The sequence below is a fragment of the Sciurus vulgaris genome (genome assembly GCF_902686455.1).
Source record: "Sciurus vulgaris genome assembly, chromosome: 10".
Lineage (NCBI taxonomy): Eukaryota > Metazoa > Chordata > Mammalia > Rodentia > Sciuridae > Sciurus > Sciurus vulgaris.
In genome coordinates, this window is record NC_136470.1 from 49,290,449 (window position 1) to 49,312,632 (window position 22,184).

The 22,184-nt window shown below is 35.3% G+C and overlaps 1 protein-coding gene and 1 long non-coding RNA gene across 4 annotated transcripts in view; one reads left to right on the plus strand and one right to left on the minus strand.

Moving 5' to 3' along the window:
• Window positions 1–4,374: 4,374 nt before the first annotated feature.
• Window positions 4,375–5,858, minus strand: LOC306638206. Its single transcript, XR_013757407.1, has 3 exons — window positions 5,776–5,858; window positions 5,166–5,258; window positions 4,375–4,661 (listed from the first exon to the last, which is right to left on the minus strand). It is a non-coding gene; the product is annotated as an uncharacterized lncRNA (long non-coding RNA).
• A 62-nt stretch (window positions 5,859–5,920) lies between these two features.
• Window positions 5,921–22,184, plus strand: part of TBC1D23 (TBC1 domain family member 23) — a 61,471-nt gene continuing 45,207 nt past the window's right edge. For 2 of the 3 annotated variants that reach the window (XM_079101388.1, XM_079101389.1), the window contains exon 1: window positions 6,513–6,697. In XM_079101388.1, coding sequence (XP_078957514.1) covers window positions 6,645–6,697 — 53 coding nt within the window. In that variant the 5' untranslated portion in view covers window positions 6,513–6,644. Of the gene's footprint in view, window positions 6,018–6,248; window positions 6,698–22,184 lie in introns of those variants that run through there. The other variant, XM_079101390.1, reaches the window with a different exon arrangement.

The following is a 22,184-nucleotide window of genomic DNA, read 5'->3' on the forward strand; positions in this document are numbered from 1 at the left end:
AGGTGCTTAGAATAATGTCTGGAATATAGTTAATTCTCTATAAGTATTTACAGTATAGTGTTATATTCCACTCATTTATTCATTCACACAGCAAATTACTGTTTTGTATCAAGTACTATGCAGACATTGGAAATGTAAAGATATATTAATATGATCCCAAAAGTCTCAAGCTTAATGGAAAAAAACAAAAATATAAACACATAATGAAAATAAAGTTGATAAATGCTTTAATTGAGATATATTTAAGGGGTAGTAGTAGATACCAAAAGGCGGAAATGAGTAAATTTGCTTGGGGGAGAGGGTTACACAGAAAGTCCTCTTCAATACATATGGCTAGGAGCAACTAGTAGTGGGGAGTTAGTAGAATGTGACAAAGAAAAGGACGTAAGCTTCAGCAAAGACATAAAGTCATGGTGCAGCAGGATTTATTTGGGGCCTTAAATATAGAATAGCTAAAGTGAAGGTTATAAGAAAAGATGGGAAAGTACTTGATGAGCCAGATTATAAGTGTATGTGTCAGTGATAAGGAACATAGACAGTCTTTCATTGGCATGGCAAATCATTGAAGGGTTTTAGGTAATTTTCACTTTAGAAAAGTGTACAGTAAGCCAGGAGTGGTGGCTCATACCTCTGATATCAGCTACTCATAAGGCTGAGGCAGAAGGAAGAGTCCAGCCTGGGCAATTTAGCAAGACCCTGTCTCAAAAAAGTTTGAGGGGTCGCTGAGGATGTAGCTCAGTGGTGAAGTGCCCCTCTGTTCAAGTGTTCAATCCCCACCACCACAAAATAAAAGGGGGAGGAGGAAAGGGAGAAAGAGGAGAAAAAAGAAAGTAAAGAATAGAGAGACACAAATTCAAATATCTCTGAGGACCAAGAAAGTACCAAATGTGTAGATTGAAGTCTGGTTTCAAGTGATGGGGAATATTGCAAGAGACAACTGAAAAGTGAATAAAGACATTCAAGTGATTAAAAACAAGGGCTTGGGATGTATCTAACTGGTAGTAAAGTGCTTGCCTAGCATGCACAAGGCCCTGCATCATTTGATTCCTAACACTGTAAACAAACAAACAAACAAATGAACAACACTGCTAAGTAAGTTGAGCCTGAGGGTTGCATATTTGAATCCCTGAGTAGAGGCTATGTTGGGGAGAAGAGTGGAAGCAGGTTAGGGAATAATTTAGGAATCCCTTTATGCAAAACATAGTAAGAAGGGGATGGGGTTGTGGCTCAGTGGTAGAGCACTTGCCCAGCATGTGTGAGGCACTGCGTGTGATTCTCAGCACCACATACAAATAAATAAAATAAAGGTCCATCAACAACAACAACAACAACAACAACAAAAAAGAATTTGGGACTGGGGTTGTGGCTCAGTGGTACAGTGCTTGCCTAGCATGTGTGAGGCACTGCATTTGATTCTCAGCACCACATATAAATAAATGAATAAAATAAAGGTCCATCAATATCTAAAAATAAAATTTAAAAAAACATAATAAGGAGTAAAACCTAGAGAAAAGCTGCAGTGATAAAGAGGAAACTTGAAAAATATTGAGGGAGGCAAAAATTCATGGGAAGGAGAGGGAAAGAAGTTAGAATAATGCCGAAGTTTCTGGCTTATGTGACTGGAATTATGATGTAAGTCTTCAACTCTATAGAAATGTCAGCTAGTGCAGGGGTAGGTAGACAAATTGAGTTTGATTTTGGAAATGTCAAGTACTTAGTGTTTATGGGTCATCCAGGTGTCAACACCAGGTAGATGACTGGATTTACAGTCACAGAGTGCAAAAGAAAGGCCAGGTTTGGAAATAAAGACATAGGGGTTATCAGTTTACAGATGGGAATTAACAACAGGACTAGTTGTTATTGAGCAGAAAAAAAATGAGAACAAAATTACAGACAAGAACTTCTTTATCTAAACTTTGGGATACTTTTGCATCTCTTTAATATTCATGATATCTTAAGAATTCATCTTTTAAATTTTGTATTCTTTCCATGTGAATTTGGAGTATTGAAATGACAATGATAAACTGTATAGTTTAATATGAAATCTATAGAAATTCAGAAGTCAGTCTGTAGATAATGCATTTATAGAAATTGTAAATTATATTTTTAAAATACATTGTTAAAAACATGTGTCATGCAATTCCATCCAGTTACCTTAGATGGTTCCTTCCTGTTTTATTTGGCAAGACATATACTTGAAAGGAGAAGTACAAGTGCATGAGATGAATGAAAACAGATTACACAGCACTGTTGTTGTCTAAAGGACACTGTTTAAGTGTGTGTGTGTGTGTGTGCGCATCCTTAGGATATTAATTCAAAAAATGCAAGAAGGTTTAAAACTATGTCTGAAGGTAGGCATGGTTGCACACATCTATAGTTTCAGCTACTTGGGAGGCTGAGGAGGGAGGATTGCTTCATCCCAGGAGTTTGCAGTCAGCCTGAGCAGCACAGCAAGACCCTATATCAAAGAAAAAACAAATAAATAAGAATAAAAACTCTGTCTAGTTCCGTCTAACATACTGTTTATTACCCCTGTTCCAACCAGGAATGACTTAACCAGCCTTTTGTCTGGAACATTTGGGAACAAATGTGGAATGAAGAAAGGTGAAATAGGCCCCCACATTAAAGCACAAACATTCCAAACTCAACAATGGATCAATTGCTATCCAAATGTTTATTTTGGGTTCATCTACATAACCTATTAAGACTCAACCTTAATTAGCAAAGACAACTACTAGAAGGATAATGGAAAAATATTATGGTTTCCAGTTCTTTTTATCACTGTCTTCTCAACACTTTTAAATGAACTAAAAGCAGATGTTGAAATTGTTGCCAACTGTTCACTTGTCTTCTGTGAATGGAAATTAACTTGGTTTTGTTCACCATTAAATTAAATGTTAGACTTCAACAATTTAAAGAACCTTGGAATGCAACTACTGATGGAATTTTGAGTTACAAATAACTGAGATAATTTTGATAATTATGAAAACATTTATCCTTCGAAGATAAAAAGGAAAATTTCTGGAAAAAGTTTAGAATTTTGAAACTCTCACATAATATCTGTAGAAACAAAAATCAATATTTTGTTATTTAACAAGAAAATGTGGCCTCCATCTATATGTTCAGGTCTGCATTTGGTGGAGTCTACGAAAGAACTTAAAAAATGGTTATCATTTTCAGAGTTAAAGAATACAAAATGTTGTGTAGTTCAGTGCCCAGATGAGAGGACTTGCCTTCACAAATTCAGAGGAGGTAGAACTCAAGAGGGTAGAAATGATATGAGCAGGGATCTTAGGGAAAATTTGATTGAATAATTAAGAATGTGAAGGATTTAGTGCTGCCTCAAGTGGCAGTCAGCCTGTGGGATAGCCTTCAATGATTCTCATCTTTCAGTATTTAAGCCTCTGTAAAGCTCCCTCCCACATCAAATGGAGCTAACCAATAGGATAATGCAGAAATGAGGGGGTGAGATCTGAGGCTAAGTCATTAAAAAAACCAAACAAACAAACATTATAGTTCTTAGGTTGATTTCTGTTGACTCTTACTCTGGGGGAAGATAGTCACCATGTCAGGAGGACATTTGAGAAAACCTTTGAGAGTCTCATTGGGAAGAACCTGAGGCCTCCTGCCAACAGCTAACGCCAATTTGTCAAGCACGTGAGTGAGTGATCACAGAGAGAATCTTTCAGCTTCAGTGAAGCCTTCAGTTGATTGCATGACTACAGTATTGGCAAATATCTTGATGGTGACTTAAAAAGACTCTGAATCAGAGCATCCACTTAAGCTGCTTCTAAATTCCTGATACACCAAAATTTTGACATAATAAGTGTTCACTCTTTTAAGTAATTAAGTTTTGGGGTAATTCATTATACAGAAATAGATTAGTACATCTTACTAGGTCTTTATTAATACCTTTATTTTTTTAATACCTTTTTTATTACCTACCTATTCATGCACCAAAGTCATGAAAAGGATGCATGAATACGGAATAACTGATCAGAGTTATGATCATCTCTAACAAATGCTATGATAATATTATGAAAAATGAAGAAGTCAGGCACAGTGGCATGTGCCTGTTATCCCAGCTATTTGGGGAGTTCAGGCAAAAGAATCAGTTGAACCCAGAAGTTTGAGGGCCAGTAAGAAGAAAACTCTATTACACTAATATTACAACCATGACCACACAGATGAGTTCATAATCCTACTTGTCTCTGTTTCCAACCAGTCATTTCTATATTGGTGAATGACTTTATCCATTTCAAAAATACTTCAAAAAATCCCTTTGTTCATTTAACAAATATTTATTGATAATCTACTACATGTCATAGTGTGAATTAAGTACTTACAAATAATATGTTACATAATTTTGTGGCACCACACACCATATAATAGATGAACAATATTTTACGTTTCTTTTTTACAATTTCATTCAAAACACTTTAATTCACTAAAATCAGAAATTTTGATTTTACTTTTACAGAATAAAGAACTGCTTAAAAATGTCAACTGAAATATTTTTAATAGCATAATTTTATTTTTACCAGATTATAAGGCAGTCACTAATTTGATTACATTTAAAATGAATTACAGGGCTGGGGGTATAGCTCAGTTGGTAGAGTGCTTGCCTGTCAAGAACAAGGCCCTAGGTTCAATTCTCAGCACTGCAAAAACAAACAAACAAAAAAACCGAAATTGAGGATTAAAATCACTCTAACCTGTGGACGACTACTTGTCACATCACTGTCCAAATAGTTTGTAACCCATTTTAGGAAAGCTTCTGAAAACCTACTGGCACAACTTAAGGGACTAAGCAGATCCTGAATGTTAGGATAATTTGATAATTTATACCTTTTTAATTTATTTATTTTGATAATAGTCATCTGAATTCTCATTTAGGGGTTAAAAGGAATTTTCCCTAATGAAGGCTAACTCAGGGATCTGGGGCTTGGAAGTGAAGCAATAACTTGCATCTCTGTATTATGTTCCTTTTGGAAAGAGAGGGAATGCATTTTTGGTTATAAAATTATAAAACATTTTAGATAGTGAAATACAGATTATATGAGGGACACCAGACATCTATTTATGTAGTCACTTCTCAGCTCTTAAAAAATAAGACATTAAAATTTTAAGCTGGTCATGGTGGTGACACCTATAATTCTAGGTACCTGAGAGGCAGAAGCAGGAGGGCCACTTGATCCCAGGAAATTCATGCCTGCCTAGAGTGAAGGTCAGCCTGGTAACACAGCCAGACTTCATCTCTGAGACAAAAATAAATAAATAAATAAATAAAGCTATTTCCTCCTCACTTCAAATGTAACTGCCATTATTCCTGTTTTCCTATATATATCCTGCATTTTGAAAAGCACATATACAGGGCTGGGGTTGGACTCAGTGCTAAAGCGCTTGCCGAGCATGTGTGAGGCACTGGGTTCGATTCTCAGCACAACATATGAATAAATGAATAAAATAAAGGTCTATCAACGTCCAAACGAAATATATTTTTAAAAAAGCACATATACATCTATTCATAATGTACTGTCTTGTTTTTAACACCAGATATGAATAACACCATCCGTCTGTAACACGTTTTGCCCACTTTTTTTTTTCCAAAGTGAAGATTAGTTTAATTTAGTTTATATTGTCTTAATAATGTATTCCACACACCTAGAATGGTATCTGGCATATGGTAGTCTGTCAATAAATTTATTGAATTGACAAATGAATTTATTCATATTGTTACATGCAGTTCTATTCATCATTGTTTCCAGGGCTTACAAAAGTATTTTCTTAGGTTCATCCCCCTTTGTGTGCGCCATCCTAAGGTCCTCTGCAGTAGTCAAGGGTAGTTGAGAGAGGGGTTTTGCTAGTACTGGTGATGTGGGTGGAGCTTGCACGTAGAGGTCCAGGTAAAGGGGACGTGGGGTGGGAAAGGAAGAATCTCGGTAACTGTCCTTGAAAGGAATTAATTACAGTTCCGGAATTTTAAAGTTGAACTTGACCTTCCAAGCTGTTAGAAGGTATTTTTAAATTTTCCTTACTATTTAGCTTGTTTTAATAACTTTTAAATATTCAGGTATAAAGTATGCAGACCTCCATTTGTATTTTTGACGTGGTCCCACAAATAGGGGTAGTCTGATTTTTCTTATATCCTACTTTTTCCTCAAATGCAGTAAATTACTGCAATGTGAGTCTCCTTTTATGCCCACTTTCCCGGTGTGAATTCCTACTTCCCTTCCTCTCTACACTAGGTCAGGACTCTTAACCCTTAAGTTCGACTCCAAGTTGGAAGGAAGAAGCTAAGTGGACGCCAAGCAGCGACGCTGGACACTCACTGGCTTCCCACTGCAACAAGCTTCCCCACAAGGCTCCGCCCACTCCGTTCGTAGGGCCGCGTGGCATCCTGGGACTCGTAGTCTTTGGTGTGGCTGGCTCCACCAAGTCTCCACCCTCCAGAGCCTGACGCTGCCTTTCGCCCTTGGGACGTCGTGACGTTACGTTCCTCCTGCCCCTTGCCTCCTCCCTCTTTCTTTCGCTCCGAAGAGGCTCAGTTCCGGACTTCCGAAGACCTTTTACGACGTTAGCTCTCGGAGACTGTCTCGGCGCCAGGTCCACTTTTCGGCAAAGTGACGTGGACGTCAACAGCAATGGCGGAAGGAGAAGAGGTCCTGCCACTGCCTACGACGAGCTGCGACAGCTGGTGAGTGAGAGCTCAGGACTGCTTCCCACTGGCTCCTTATTCTTTCTTCTCACCAACCCGCTTGTCCCTAAGGCACCGGGTGGCGCCGACACGGAACAAAAAAGACCCGTCCTGGCGAAGTCTGGTGCCCTGCCCCGCCCCCTCTGCCGTTCGGTTCTCTACTCGCAGCCGGGTCCTGCCAGAGGAGTTGGGGCCAGACTTGAGAGGAGTGTGGTCCAGGTGCTCGGCCTCAGTCTGGTCCCTACTTAGTCTCCAGCCTCAAAAATGTGTTGCAAGAGTGGCTTCAGGGCTGGTTTGGCCAGTGTCTCTGGCTGCGGGAGTTGGAGTAGGCTGGTTAACAAGGAAGTTTCTTGGATACAATCTAAGGAACTAGAATATCAGTTGGAGAAAAGCCCTTTTGAAATTACCACTACGACCTTTGCCTGAGGGTTCAGAGGTTGAGAGAGATATGCTCAGAAAGGATTCCTTCTCCACATTTGAGATATTTTTCTATCCTCCGTTCTTTGTTATTATTTTTTTAAACCTCGTTTCGTCTTCCAACAGTTTCTGTTATTTGTCTCTTTTAAATAGGTTCTTTTTTTTCTTTCGTCAGTTTTCTCACAGCTTGATTTCATATCTTTGAATCAGTGTGGGACTTTATTCTTGCTGCTCCAAACACTTTGCATGCTTACTTGATTTATAGCTATGGCTTTGGGGAGGAACTCCAATAATGTTTTGGTAGGCATTACTCACCTAGTGTCATTAATCTTTGGGAAACTCTCCTACTTTTGAAATGGTTATTATTCCCAGTACAGTACTCCCTAGCATAATTTTCTTTAAAGGAACCTTTAGAGGCTTGTGTAATTTTTACACACATTATTTTTGGATTTTCTTTGTTCATATTATATTTGTACAACCCACCGACATTTTGTTTACCTAAAAATCATAGAAAACATTGACAGACATTACTTTAATCCTAGAGAAAAAATGGAAATAGTTGAAAGGGATAGATAATATGGTAATTGAGAAATTCAGCTCTCAGCAGACATCAAACATTACCTTTGTACTTGTATTCTCTACGAGGTGTAGGAGGAATACTTAGGATGACCTAAATGTAGCTTCTTTCTTCAGTTTGCTTTTTTTGGAGTTGGGGAACTGTGATAGGGACACTAAGTAACAAGTAAAATTAATCTCATTCTTTGGTGTATGAATAGAAGTGTTATCAGAGGGGGCAGAAATCACTTCCACTTGGAGTCATGGGGAAAGCTTTGTGGAAGCAGTGGTGTTTGAATCAGACTTTGAAGAATGAATGGGATTTACATCAGTTCTGTCCGAAAAGAAATAATACTGTGAGCCGCATGTGTAATTTAGAATCTTACTATTAGTCTCATTAAAGACTAAAAAGAAACAGTGGAAATTAGTTTTAATAATCTACTTTGTTTAGTCTAATATCAATATCTTTCAAAATAGAATCATTGCTAAAAATTTTTTTTCGCATCATTTTTTGACCCAAACCTTCAAAATCCAGTGTACAATTTACATTTAGCCTACATCTCAATTTGGTCCAGACACATTTCAAATGCTAAATGTTTGCCTGTGGCTAGTAGCTAAAATATTGGGTAGAACAGAGTCAGATTAAGAAATGGGAAAATCCTCTGGATTAACGGCAAACAAGGGCAAAACAACGACCCCACCTCCCCCCAGAGTAGTATCTAGAACCAAATGACTGAAGAGAAATTGTAGAAAAATAGGTCTGGAAAAATATCGAGGAAATTTTTAATCAGTTATAGGAACCTTTTAAAAATCAGTGATGTAGACATTGCAAAACTTTTTTATAAAGTGACCTAGCTGGTTATTGCCTGAAGTTTGCTGTTTTGGAAGAATGGATTGTATTATGAATTGACTACAGTCAACTGATGTTGAGGGCCATAAGGGGAAATGCTTCTGGAGTTAAAGCCTTTTAGGGAAGTTCTTAGGTTAGAATTGCGAGCAGTTGTCTTGTTCTAGACAAGGGATCTGGAGTGAATGGTTTCTATAGGTAGTGTTTATTCTTTTCTAGAGTTAGTATGTTATTTGTGTGGTTTCCCTTTTTGCTTGTTTTATTTTCATGAAAGGGGGATCCCTGAGATGATTTTCTGTGATTTCTGTTCTCCTTTCATTCCCCTCTAATCTGTCTTTGTGTTCTTCCCTCACCAGGCCCCCGGGTGTGGATCTGAATAGTTAAGAAACACCTTGGGATTGGGGGTCATAGATTCCATACAACCTCTTCTCTTAGGGATTGGTGAATAGATTCTTACAGAATGGGGACACTTTGCTCTTTGTTTTATGAAAAGAGTAAATATTTTTAACTGACTTTTATTTAACTTTGTCAGATGGAAAGTTGTCTAAAAGGTATTAATATATCTTACCACCTAACCCAAACTCATCTTAATGATAAGGGTCATACAGCTACAAATGTTAAGTGTGTAATAAAACTAGGTCCTGGTCCTCAAGGAATTTCCGATCTAGTTACAGAAGGTACATTTGAGAACATCAATTACTCTTGGGCTGTGGTAATACTGAGACCTTCAGTTCTCTAGTTATGCAAATACGGCAGGTTGTTGCTATTTAAATGACCCCCCATGTAGTACAGTCATTACTGTTTGAAACTTCGTTTTGTAAGTTTTCCCTCTTTTCTTTCTTATCATTGGTATTTGTTCCTAATCTATGAAACTAGATAGTTGAGCTTGTTAAAATTGTGTATAGTTTTTTGAAAGGTTCAGGATGGGACTTGAAGTTCTAAAAGTACATGGACTCTCTGATATTACTTTTACTTATTTACTGATTTTTCAGTTTTGTTCTAAATTACTGTTTCCCAAAAGTTAAATGTACATTGGAATTACCTTGGGAGATTATTAAAATGCACATTCTGATTCAGTGAATTTTGAGTGGGACCTGAGATTCTGTATTTCTAACTAGCTTCTGGTAATACTAATTCTGCTAGTTCATGTATCAGATGTCAGTTAGCAAGGTACTGAATGATATATTTCTCAGCATGATTAGGTCAGAGTAATTTATATATTACTTATCATGTAATACTGTAATTTATCTAAATACATGACTTATCATTGCTCTTTAGATAGTGAACCTTTCAAGGCAGTGACTGATAGCAGGTGGTTCAATAAATGTTAAATTGAATTTATGCATGAATGAATGCAGACTTTTGTATACTCATGTACAATAGCATACCAAGCTGTTATTTCATACGAATTTCCTGACTTCAGTGGTTTTGTGAACTGTCTGATTGTCTGCTGGTATAATGCTCATTTCCTATGGAAAGCTTAGGTGATCACAAACTGCCTAAGCTCTTTAACTTCCTAGAACTCTAGCCGTGTATGGTGAAATCCTTTTAAAAGTGTTTATAGTTAGTTTGAAATTTAAATTTAATTTTTAAAATTAATATAAATTAAGAGAATCTTGATTTATAAAATCAAACAATGATAAATTGTTAGAATCCAAAGATTGGTAATACTTTTCTTGGTATTAAAGAGAACAGCCTTGGATTTGTACATATATTCTCATTTCTTGAGTCTTCTGAAGTATTTTTTTAAATGATCTTAAGTCATAATTTTTAAAAATTTGATTATATAACTTGGTATTTGAACTTCTTTAAAAATTTTACTCAATATTCTCTTTTATTTCATAGTTCTGTTTTACTCTAAAGTTATTGCTCAACTTTTCTTAAAATTGAAAAAGGATTAATTCTATAAAGAAGCTTCTGTTGTTAATTTGAGATGTGACTAGGATTTTGAGAATAATAGGTTCTTTTAAAAAGTTCTGTGTACTCTGTAAATGGTACTCTCAGTGCTCCCTGCTTTATAAGTACTAAAATATGAGGAAAGATGTAAAATATCACTTAAGGACTGGATGATTGCAATTTTAGACATGATATAGTCAATAAAGAAATACATTTAATATGAAACAGAAAGGAACCTTCTGTTTAAGAACAATGACAACTTTTGAAGGCTAGGTATTATCTTAGGGAAAAAATGAAGGAAAGCAGAATGCAGTGACACAAGCCTATAATCCCAGCTACTTGGAAGGCTGAGGCAGGAGGATCACTTGAACCTAGGACTTCCAGGCCAGGGCTGTATAGCAGAAATTGATCTGAAGACAAACAAACAATAACAAAAATAAACAAAAAAAGGGAAAAGAAGATAAGATATATTTATTATTTCTTAAATTAGGTGTTAGTGACAGCTGTTTGATTTTGTAACATATAATTAGAGGGTGTACAAAGATGAGAATTAAAGATGAGTTGTTTTGTTTATGCTATTTACATTAAACTCTTAATTATAATTCAGATTTCACTTTTTAGAGGTACTTAAATAATCACCTCTCTGATTTTGTTTCCTATAGATGTTTTAATAATTCACAAGTTAGGATTAGTAATTCACAAGTTAGGTTGAGTAATTGATTTTTTTAATTTTTTTTTGGGTGCTGGGGATGGAACCCAGGGCCTTGTGCTTACAAGGCAAGCACTCTACCAACTGAGCTATCTCCCCAACCCCAATTTTTTTAATGTTAAAAAATGTATTTCTATGGGCTGGGGAGATAGCTCAGTCGGTAGAGTGTTTGCCTGGGTTCGATCCCTAGTACCGCCCAAAAAAAAAAAAAATGTATTTCAGTTAATTCATTTTCATCTATATGTCCTCACTGCAGAAAAAGAACAAGTACATTTCATGAATACGTTTAATGAGGCAGTTCAGATAATTCTAGAGCACTGCAATAGACAATGAATTTATGAGTAGGAGTCTTCTGAACAGAATTGATAAAATATGCTTGACAAAGCACTTCTGCTGAATAATGCTGAAGTGTGAATTTTACTTTAAGACAATGCCCTCTCTTATGTATCAAAAAGCAAAATAGTTTGCAAAGCATTCATAGCTCAGCAAACATTCACTGAATGCTGGTTATATTCAAGCTGCTGTGTAAGGTTTTAGGAAAAATTTGAAAAGTTTTAAAACCGGAACTCTACATCCTATTGCTTTGTTTGGACACTTAAATTTTTTCTTCATTTTATCACTGGGAATAGTATTTGAAAGTAGCTGCAGAAGATATCTAAATACCAGTGTTTTTGGAAATTACATGCTCTAGCAGAATAGAACAGGATTTTAGTACACAATTGATAAAGGGACAGTGTTTGAGTTACTTATTTAAAATTGAGACTTATAAATGGATAGCAGTTTGATCATAAGATCAAATTATTTCTTGTGCAAAAAAGTAGTAAATAAGTCACTTAAAAAACCATTTGCTAAAATAGATTATATGTTAAGTTTTTAAGGATTTGCCTTGACTTTTAACCCAAACAAAGAAAATGATGACTAATTAAATAATTTATTTCAGGTCTTCATCCTTTTTATTGAAGGTTTTCTTGAAAGTTAGTTTTTTCCTTTAGTTGACACAGCATTTCATAGTTGGGTGGAAATGTTGTGGTGTGTGTTTCTTTTCTTATTTAAAGTAGTCATTACATAAACTAGTTGTTACAGTGGCATTTAATAACTTTAGCAAGGAAGTATAAGTGAACACTGTACATTTGCAAAGAACTTAACCCTTGCATATAATGTTTTATATATAAACTCATCTGGATTTTACAGCAACTCAATGAGAAAGTTAAGTTAGGAATTATGGTTAGTGCTCTATGGGAAATGAGAAGTCAGACTTAAGAGTAGTCATATAACAAATCCACTTAGCAGAAGATTTGATGTTTAAGTTCATGACTCCTTCCACTAAGCCCTGTACTCTTTCTAAAGTTGATTTCATATATATTATTTATTTTACTTTAACAGACACTTAGAGAAAGCCCAAGTAAAAATGTTTTAATTATCTGTTCAATCATGTGTTTTGGGAAACACTATTAAAAATCTATGTTGTTGAGCATATCTGTGTATTGGTTATCTGTATTGCCTAGAGGCTATAAGGATATGTATGAGCTGTGTAGCACATTGACACTCTTGCATCCATGAAAAGGTACAATTCATGACTCATTGTATTGTGTACTATACCTTTTTACCACTTTTGTTTTCATAATACTCTGTTATCATATCCTTGCCGGGAATCACATAAATTAGTTTTTTAAGTTTTAAGATATTATGGTTACATACTTCATCTAGAAAATATATTTACTTAATACAGTATATCAACAGATGTATTTATATGTTACATAAATATGAATTTATAACATTAATGTATGTCTATATAATATATATTAAATTGAATTAGTTAATTTTGACTTGGGAGTAATATTTACAACATGTAACCAATTATACTTTTTAAATGACCTTAGCTCAGTAATTTTCTGTTGTTTTTATCTAGTGATACTGGAGAAATAAAAAATTGCTTTAAAAATAATTCCTATGTGTTATTTTTCTCTAAAAAGTTTCTAGCCTTTGTTTTGAATTATAAAAGTAATATATAAAATGTTGTATCCATTTCATATCAGTGGGTAATTGAAAAACAGAAACTCTGTGCTTTGTTAATTTAGATTTAGCTACCAATCAAAGTAAACGAGGTCCTCTTTTATCAGACAAATCTTTATTAATGGTTGGAATCCAGGTTAAAAAAATCCGAATTGTAAAAGTACTCTTGAAAAGAATTGACCAGATATTACAAAGTGTTGTCACTTCATTTGCAGTAGTTCCTTTGTTTTTCAAAAGGGTGTTTTCAAGAAGAGGAATATTAGTGTTTTTTTTTTTTTTAATATCATTATACTTTGGATAAAGTGGAAATTTGTAACTGTCATAGGTAGTATCTCTGTCCAACTTCTGCTGTTTTAATCCCATCCTTTGTTTTATGCAAAGGATATACTCTAGTTTCCAAATAAACTGTGTTGATAGAAAAACATTGAAAAAAACAGATAAATTTCTCTGTACTTTAAAAAATACTGCAGAGTGCCAGGTTCAGTGGCACATGCCTATAATCTCAGAGGCTCAGGAGGCTGAGACAGAAGGGTCACCAGTTTGAGGGTAACCTCAGCAACTTAGTGACATCCTAAGCAACTAAGCAAGACCCTGTCTCAAAACAAAAGATGAAAAGGTCTGATATTACGATACCTCCTGCTTCACTTTTCTTGCTAAGGATTGCTCTCGCTATTCTGGGTCTTTTATTTTTGCAAATGAATTTCATGATTGCTTTCTCTATTTCTATGAGGAAAGATGTTGGGATTTTAATTGGAAATGCATTGAATCTGTGTAACATTTTTGGTAGTATGGCCAATTTGACATTATTAATTCTGCTTATCCAAGAACATGGGAGATCTTTTCATCTTCTATGCTGTTTTTTAATTAATTTCTTTCTTTTTTTAAAAAATTTATTTTGATTCATTGTACACAAATGGGGTACAACTGTTGTTTTTCTGGTTGTACACTAAGTAGAGTCGCACCATTTGTGTAATCATACATGTACATAGGGTAATGATGTTTGTCTTGTTCTTTTTCCTTCCCCCTGCCCCTACCCCTCTTTTTCCTCTGTACAATCCATCCTTCCCCCTTCTTGCCTCCCTTCCACCCCCCCACCCCATTATGTATCATCATCCGCTCATCAGAGAGATCATTTGGCCTTTGGTTTTTTGGGATTGGCTTATCTCACTTAGCATGATATTCTCCAACTTCATCCATTTGCCTGCAAATGCCATAATTTTATTCTTCCTTATGGCTGAGTAATATTCCATTGTGTATATATACCACAGTTTCTTTATCCATTCATCAATTGAAGGACATCTAGGTTGGTTCCACAATCTAGCTACTGTTATTGAGCGCTATGATGGGTATAGGCCAAGGAGTAGAACAGCTGGGTCAAATGGTGGTTCCATTCCAAGTTTTCTAAGGAATCTCCACACTGCTTTCCAGAGTGGCTGCACTAATTTGCAACCCCACCAGCAATGTATAAGTATACTTTCTCCCCCCACATCCTCGCCAGCACCTGTTGTTGCTTGTTCTTGATAATCGCCATTCTAATTGGGGTGAGATGAAATCAGGGTAGTCTTGATTTGCCTTTCTCTTATTACTATAGATGTTGAACATTTTTTCACATATCTGTTGATTGCTTGTAGATCTTCTGTGAAGTGTCTGTTCATTTCCTTAGCCCATTTGTTGATTGGGTTATTTGTATTCTTGGTGTAAAGTTTTTTGAGTTCTTTATAGATTCTGGAGACTAGTGCTCTATCTGAAGTGTGTGGCAAAAGATTTTCTCCCACTCTGTAGAAACCTCTCTCTTTACGTTGTTGATTGTTTCCTTTGCTGAGAAAAAGCTTTTTAGTTTGACTATCCCAATTATTGATTCCTGCTTTTATTTCTTGTGCTTTGGGAGTCATGTTAAGAAAGTCTGGTCATAAGCCAACATGATGAAAATTTGGACCTACTTTTTCTTCTATTCGGTGCAGGGTCTCTGGTCTAATCCGAGGTCCTTGATGCATTTTGAGTTGAGTTTTGTGCAGAGTGAGAGATAAGGGTTTAGTTTCATTTTGCTAGAAAACTTGGAATGGAACCACCATTTGACCCAGCTATCCCACTCTCCTACTCCTCGGTCTATACCCAAAGGACTTAAGATCAGCACACTATAGCTAGGCAACCACATCAGTGTTTATAGCAGCTCAATTCACAATAGCTAAACTATAAACCTAGATGTCCTTCAATAGATGAATGGATAAAGAAACTGATATATATACACAATGGAATATTACTCAGCCTTAAAGGAGAATAAAATTATGTCATTTGCAGGTAAATGGATGGAGTGGGAGAATATCATGCTAAGTGAAATAAGCCAAACCCAAACAACCAAAGGCCAAATGTTTTCTCTGATATGTGGATGCTGATTCATAATGGGATTGGGGGGCAAGAGAAGAATGAAAGAACTTTGGATTGGGGAGAGGGGAGTGATGGGATGGGAGTGGGGATGGGGATGGAAAAGATGGTAGAATGAGAGTGACATTATTACCCTATATATGTGTAGGATTACATGAACGGTGTGACTCTGCATTATGTATTACCAGAGAAATGAAAAGTTGTGCTCCATTTGTGTACAGTGAATCAAAATGCATTCTACTGTCATGTATAACTTATTAGAACAAAATTTTTAAAAAGAAAAAAAAAAAAGAATTGGGGACGTGCCCCTGGGTCTAATCTCCAGTTCCCTCCCCCAAAAAAAAAAAAAAAAAAAGGAAAGAAAAAAAAAAAAAAGAAATTGCTGCGAATTCAGTTTCACAGTGTTGAGGAATTTTGTCTTGAGAAAATGTGAAAGAGGCAAGGATTACAGCCCTCTGAGGTTAACTGCTTTTTTTTTTGGTGGTACTGGGGATTGAACCCAGGGCCTTGTGCTTGATTAACTGCTTCTTAGTGGGGAAATTATTCTTCAATTTTGTAGGCAAAGTATTACAGCAAATCTGTTGTATAATTGTACATGTAGTTACCTTTTGTTTTCTTTTGCTTCTTGTTGTTTTTGTTTTGTTTTGTTTTTTACTTAGACAATAGCTCCTGAGTTTTTTCTTAGTAGAGGAAGAGACAATATTAATACCATTCCTACAGTTTGACCTGTATGGTTCTTGGGTAAAAAATGTCTATGAAAAAGACTTAAAGCTTCTGTACCTTTTATTAATTTTAGTAGTTTACAGTGGTTACAGAATAAACAATAAGCATCTTGAAGAGTGATGAAATATTGCAGCTCTCATGTTTGTTTGGTTTGTCAAACTAAAAGGACCAGATTTATTACCATCTTTACTTGGCACAATAGCCTGGTTAAAACACAAATTGTGGAGAGGATTATATTATTTGATACGGGAATATCCGAAAGCTGTTTTTGTGGATCTGATCTTAATAAAAGTTCACTAAATTTTTAAAACCAGTGAGTGGGGTGAATACACCATTTTATATATCACTATTTTTTTTTATTGTAAACAAATGGGATACATGTTGTTTCTCTATTTGTACATGGAGTCAAGGCATACCATTTGTGTAATCATAAATTTACATAGGGTAATGTTTGATTCATTCTGTTATTTTTTTCCCTTCCCTCCACCCCTCCCACCCCTCTTTTCCCTCTATACAGTCCTTCCTTCCTTACCCTTCTTACCACCCTCCTTAACCCTAACCCTAAACCTAACCCTAACCCTAATGCTAACACCTCCTACCCCCCATTATATGTCCTCATCCACTTATCAGCGAGATCATTTGTCCTTTAGTTTTTTGAGATTGGCTTACCTCACTTAGCTGTATATCACTTTTATAATTCAAAACAAAGGGTAGAAACTTTTTAAAGAGGAAAATAACATAGGCAAATATATAATTAATAAAATACTTGTAAGAGTTTTATCTGATTCTGAAACAAATTGAGATAATTCAGAATTTTGCAATTAAATAATACTCTCAAAACACTATAAGTCGTGAAGATCTTTTCTTAATGTGCTGTCATACTATTTGTTGAAATACTTAAGAAAGTTTTAATGGTTTAAGATTGGTATTTAAAAATAACAAGTTACACAGTATTGGAATGCAGTGTGATAATTCAGTTCCACCCATATATACTGTACAAATGAATCTGTAACAAAGTTGTCCTATTTTCAGTTCTAACAATGTCACAAAATATTCAGGGATTAATTAAGGAATTTGGATATGGTAGTAATTTGTAGTAGCGTGCTAAAGTAGCAAAATAAGTTCGGACAAATCTTTGGTACTGATGTCTCACAACCTGGGCATTAAAAAATACCCAGAAATGTGGGGGTCATAAATTAAGCCATGAAACCATAACTCTACATGTGCAGCTTGCCACTGCGTACTCACTGTCACATAATTTGCTAGTGCATGCAACTAATGGGTTAGTCATTTTTAGAATTTTGAGTAATTGGTCAGAGACTTGTGCCTGGTTATGATATATATACAGACAATCTGGTCTGTCATGGTTAAATCCATGCTCCCGGTGGTTTACATTCTAAACAAATCCGAGTGAACTGCACTCCAGAAAGAGCTGCTTCCACCTCTGTTTGACGTTACTTATATAATAGTACTTGGAATTTATATATTTATAAATTTATATAACCTTGGAATAGCTGTCTAGCATCCCAACCATGAGAGGGTGTGGACATTTTCTTTACTGCTACATTCCTAAAGCCTCACAGTGGCTGGTATGTAGTAGGTGCTCAATGCATATTTATTGAAGGTTTGAATAAAATAATGTTTATGTTAGGGAAAAGAAAGAATTTGGAGTATGAGTTATGAAAGTAGAGGAGAATCTGAAGGAGAATGTTTTAAGAAGAGTAAAACTTTGCAGAGAGTGTTGTTGATTGATGACTAATGACTTCTTGAAGCAATTTAGTAGAATGATGGAGGGTTTTTTTTTCTTTTTTTTTTTTTTGTACCAGGAATTGAATCCAGGGGTGCTTTATCACTGACCCACGTCCCCAGCCCTATTTTGTATTTTATTTGGAGACAGGGTCTCACTAAGTTTCTTAGCGCCTCGATTTTGCCGAGGCTGGCTTTGAACTTTTGATCCTCCTGTCTCAGCCTTCCCAGCTGCTGGGATTACTGCACCAGGCTCGAATGATGGAAGTTTTGAGTGAATGAGGAGAGAGCAAGTGGAGATGTTTGGAAATTACTGTTTTCATTTAGTTGAACTGTAAAGAGAAGGAAGGAAAGAAAAATGACTTTGTTAGGGGGGTTGGTTATGTATAAAAACTTTTGAATACATAAAGGTGGAAATATTTGAGGTAAGGAGAATAATAATCACAGGCTATATTACCCTATACTTTTTAGCACTAGAAATAGTTTCAGTAAAGATTCCTGTGTCCATTTTTTTTCCCTCTTAACTGTATTTAGTAGATTCAGGTTTGAACAGTATCGTATGCAATAGAAATAACATATTTAAGATGTTTACATAGCAGGCTTTGGGCCATTACTGATTTCCCAGTAATGCAGCTTTTGTATTTCTATTTTAAGAAAACAATCTATCTTAGATTCTGATCACTCCAAGACACCATACTTTTTAATGCTTTTCTTAGTGCATTATGGTCATACATAATGGTTGGGTTCATTTTGACATAAGCATATGTGAATGGAATTCAGTTTGCTTCATTTTAGTTCAATGTCTTTTTTCCTTCCCCTCCTCTTCTCTCCTTCCTCTACTCTACTGGTAAGATACTATATTAAAAAAAAAAATGGCAATTAAGTCTGTGTCCGTCCTTCCTTGCTTCCTTCCTTGGTTCTAGAGATTGAACCCAGGCATGTTTTACCAATGTACTAGTTCTTTTTATTTATTTATTTATTTTTGTTGTAGATGGATACGATACCTTTATTTTATTTATTTTTATGTGGTACTGAGCATTGACCCCAGCCCCTCTTTTTAATTTTTAACTTTTGACGGTGTCTAAGTTGCTGAGACTGGCTTTAAACTTGGAATCCTCTTGCTTCAGTCTTCTAAGTTGCTGGAATTACAGATATGTGCCACCTTGCCCAGCTAATTCTTTATATTCTGGATTTAAGTTTAGGGTGATTATATATATTGTAGGTCTTATGTAGTCCTTTTGAACTATTATTATAATCTTTCATTGTTTTTATAATTACAGAAAAAAGATTTTAAGAATTTTCAGAACTAGTGAAGTTGACTTAGTTTAGTTGATAGACTGAGGCTTCATGAATTAAACATTTGTTTTCCATTTCAGAAAACATCCTACCTTAAGTGTTTTAGAATGATTATTAGGAAGGAAGGTTGGAGATGATAGGAAGAGGGGTTCCTATGGAGTATAGATGTCAAAAAGGGAAAAGAAGTGATGGGGTAGGCAAGAGAGTGAGGAGATGGGTATAAGATGAGGGAGAAAAGATGGCATATATTGTCAAGAATTCTTTCAAAAAGCTCTGCTGTGAAAGGGATGGTCAAGAGTTTGGTGGCTGGATGTAAAAGGAAAGTTCGGAGTTTTTTTGGTTGCAGTTGTTGATGTTGTTCATAATGATGATATTTGAACATAATAGTTCAGAGGAAAGACTGCAGAAAAAGAGAAATGGAAAATAGGAGAGAGGTGACAAGTGATGACACATGACTCCAAGGGTATTTTGGGGGAAAATAAGAACCAGCTGAAGTTACCAGTCTTAAAGTAGGGAAAGGACACCTTGCTCCTGTGAATACTGGGAAGGAATTGATGTCTGAATGACAGTGCTGATGTTTGGTTTTTGGAGGGGGTTGAGATCAAAGGGAAGAGAAGCCTGCTGGCCTTTATTTTCTCTTTGAAGTCAGAAAAAGGACATTCTCTGTTATTGAAATGAAGTCAGAAGTGACCTGAGGTAAAGTGGCTGGGCAAGAGGTGTAAAGAAAGTAATGAATTCAAGAGACTTTCAGGCAGTATTGGTACCCAAAAGAGATGAGAAGATGATGAATTCATGGTGGTATCATAAAGTTTGTTCTATTTTCCCAAGAAGTCTCATTCACAAAGAAGAAGACAGAACTGATTAGAATTATGTGTCAGGAATTTACAACTTCCTGAATGTGTTACAAAGACCAAGCCATGAAAAAGTTGAGTATATGACTGGGGATATAGCTCATAGCTCAGCTGGTAGAGTGCTTGCCTCACATGCACAAGACCCTGGGTTCAATCCCCAGCACTGCAAAAAAAAAAAAAAAAAAAAAAAAAAAGAGAGAGAGAAGTTGAGGATATGTCAAGACTGCCTGAGGTCTTAGGCCATGGTACAAAGTGAAGCCTGGCGAGAGGTCTTCTAACCACTCCCTGCCACCCTTTCACCTTTTACCTTTAACTCCAGACACAGAGACCTTACCTTCTCCCCAGAATTAATTTTCTTTACTAACAGAGTGAATCAAATACTTGTACATTTTTAAATTTCTGTATTCATCTTGTATGTAAACATTTAGAAGATAGCTTGCTGTTAGCTATTAATTGAACTTGTTTATCTTGTTTACACTTTTAATATTCATAATTGGAGAACTAAAATTGAAAATTATATAAAATAATACATTGTCTCTTTCTTAATAACATATATATTGTATCCTTAATGTTTATAATATCCTATATGTGTATAGTATCCTTAATATCTTATTATGTCTATAGTATCCTTTCCTAAGTTCTAGTTACTTAATGCTCTAAAGAAAGAAATACATATTTGAGGTGAGAATTCTTATTACTTGCAAATTTATTCTTACTCTTTAAAAATGTATATTTGCTCATTTTAGAAAATACTTAGATAAATGCCTCTGCCAGCTACCAAAAGACAAAACTCTCATGTAAACATACCACTATAAATAAATGCTTTTAAAATTTCCTTCCTACTATGTGTGGGAAGAGTGGGAATAGTGTACTTTTACTGTTAGACATATAGACATATATGTTTGTACATTAATTTAAAAACTGATTTTGTTTTATATATGTCTTTAATAAACTTCTTCCCATGTCTTATTTCTCAGTATTTCAATTTATTGCTAGAATACTCATCTGATTGAAAGTCTTTTTTTTTTTTTTTTTTTTTTTTAGGTAGCCACATTGTAGTTTTTTGTGGTTAAAAATACTGCTTTGAACATGGTTGTAGCTAAATCATTTTACTTATTCTCAGTTACTGCTGAGGGAAAGGGCATAAATGTTTAAAAGAAATCCATCAGTATTTAAATTACTCAGTTCATTCAAATATAATAAATAAATATACTCAAGGTGTATTTTCATGTCTTGTGAGAAGTGAAAGTCTTCTTCCCATTTTGTTTTTCTGAGTAGTGCCTTTGATGATTTCGTTTTTGTTTTGTTGGATAAAAGTGAAAACTGAAGTGTTTAAAACTGTATTTTCACTATTATTAAGTTTTACATGTGTCTGTGTATGCATACACACACACAGATATGAAGAACTAAAAAAATAATTTGCAGAATATTAACAGTGTTTATCTCGTGGTTGTGGGATTACAGTTGGTTTTCTATTTCATATTATACATTGAATTCTCTAGAATGGTTTATAAAAATTAGTTTTAAAAGTTGGCTATTGTTTAGTAATAACAAGAGTAATAATATTCATGGTTGGAAGAATTATGTGGTCAAGTGCTGCACTGAATGTTTTGTGTTCAGAAATTTATTTAAGCATTAATCCTATAAGGTAGATAGTGTCTTGTTTTCATCTTGTATACAAATAAACAGTTTATATGAATTTTAAGATTATGGAGAAAAGATGTTTTTAGAATACCATTAAGAGGAAAATGATTTAGAAAAAAACTTTATAGTTGTTTTTCCTAGGGAGATTTTCTGTAACTTTTTAAAATTTTTAATTTTAGGAATACAACATGCGTAATCCAGTTTTGCTTGTTTTTTTTTGTTTTTGTTACTGGGGATTGAACCCAGGGGTACTTTACCACTGAGCTACATCTGCATCCTCTTTTTGTTTTTATTTTGAGACAGGGTCTCACTGAGGTGCTTAGGGCCTCATTGGCCTCAAACTTGTGATCCTCCTGCCTCAGCCTCCTGGTCACTGGGATTGTAGGCATATGCCACCATGCCTGGCTC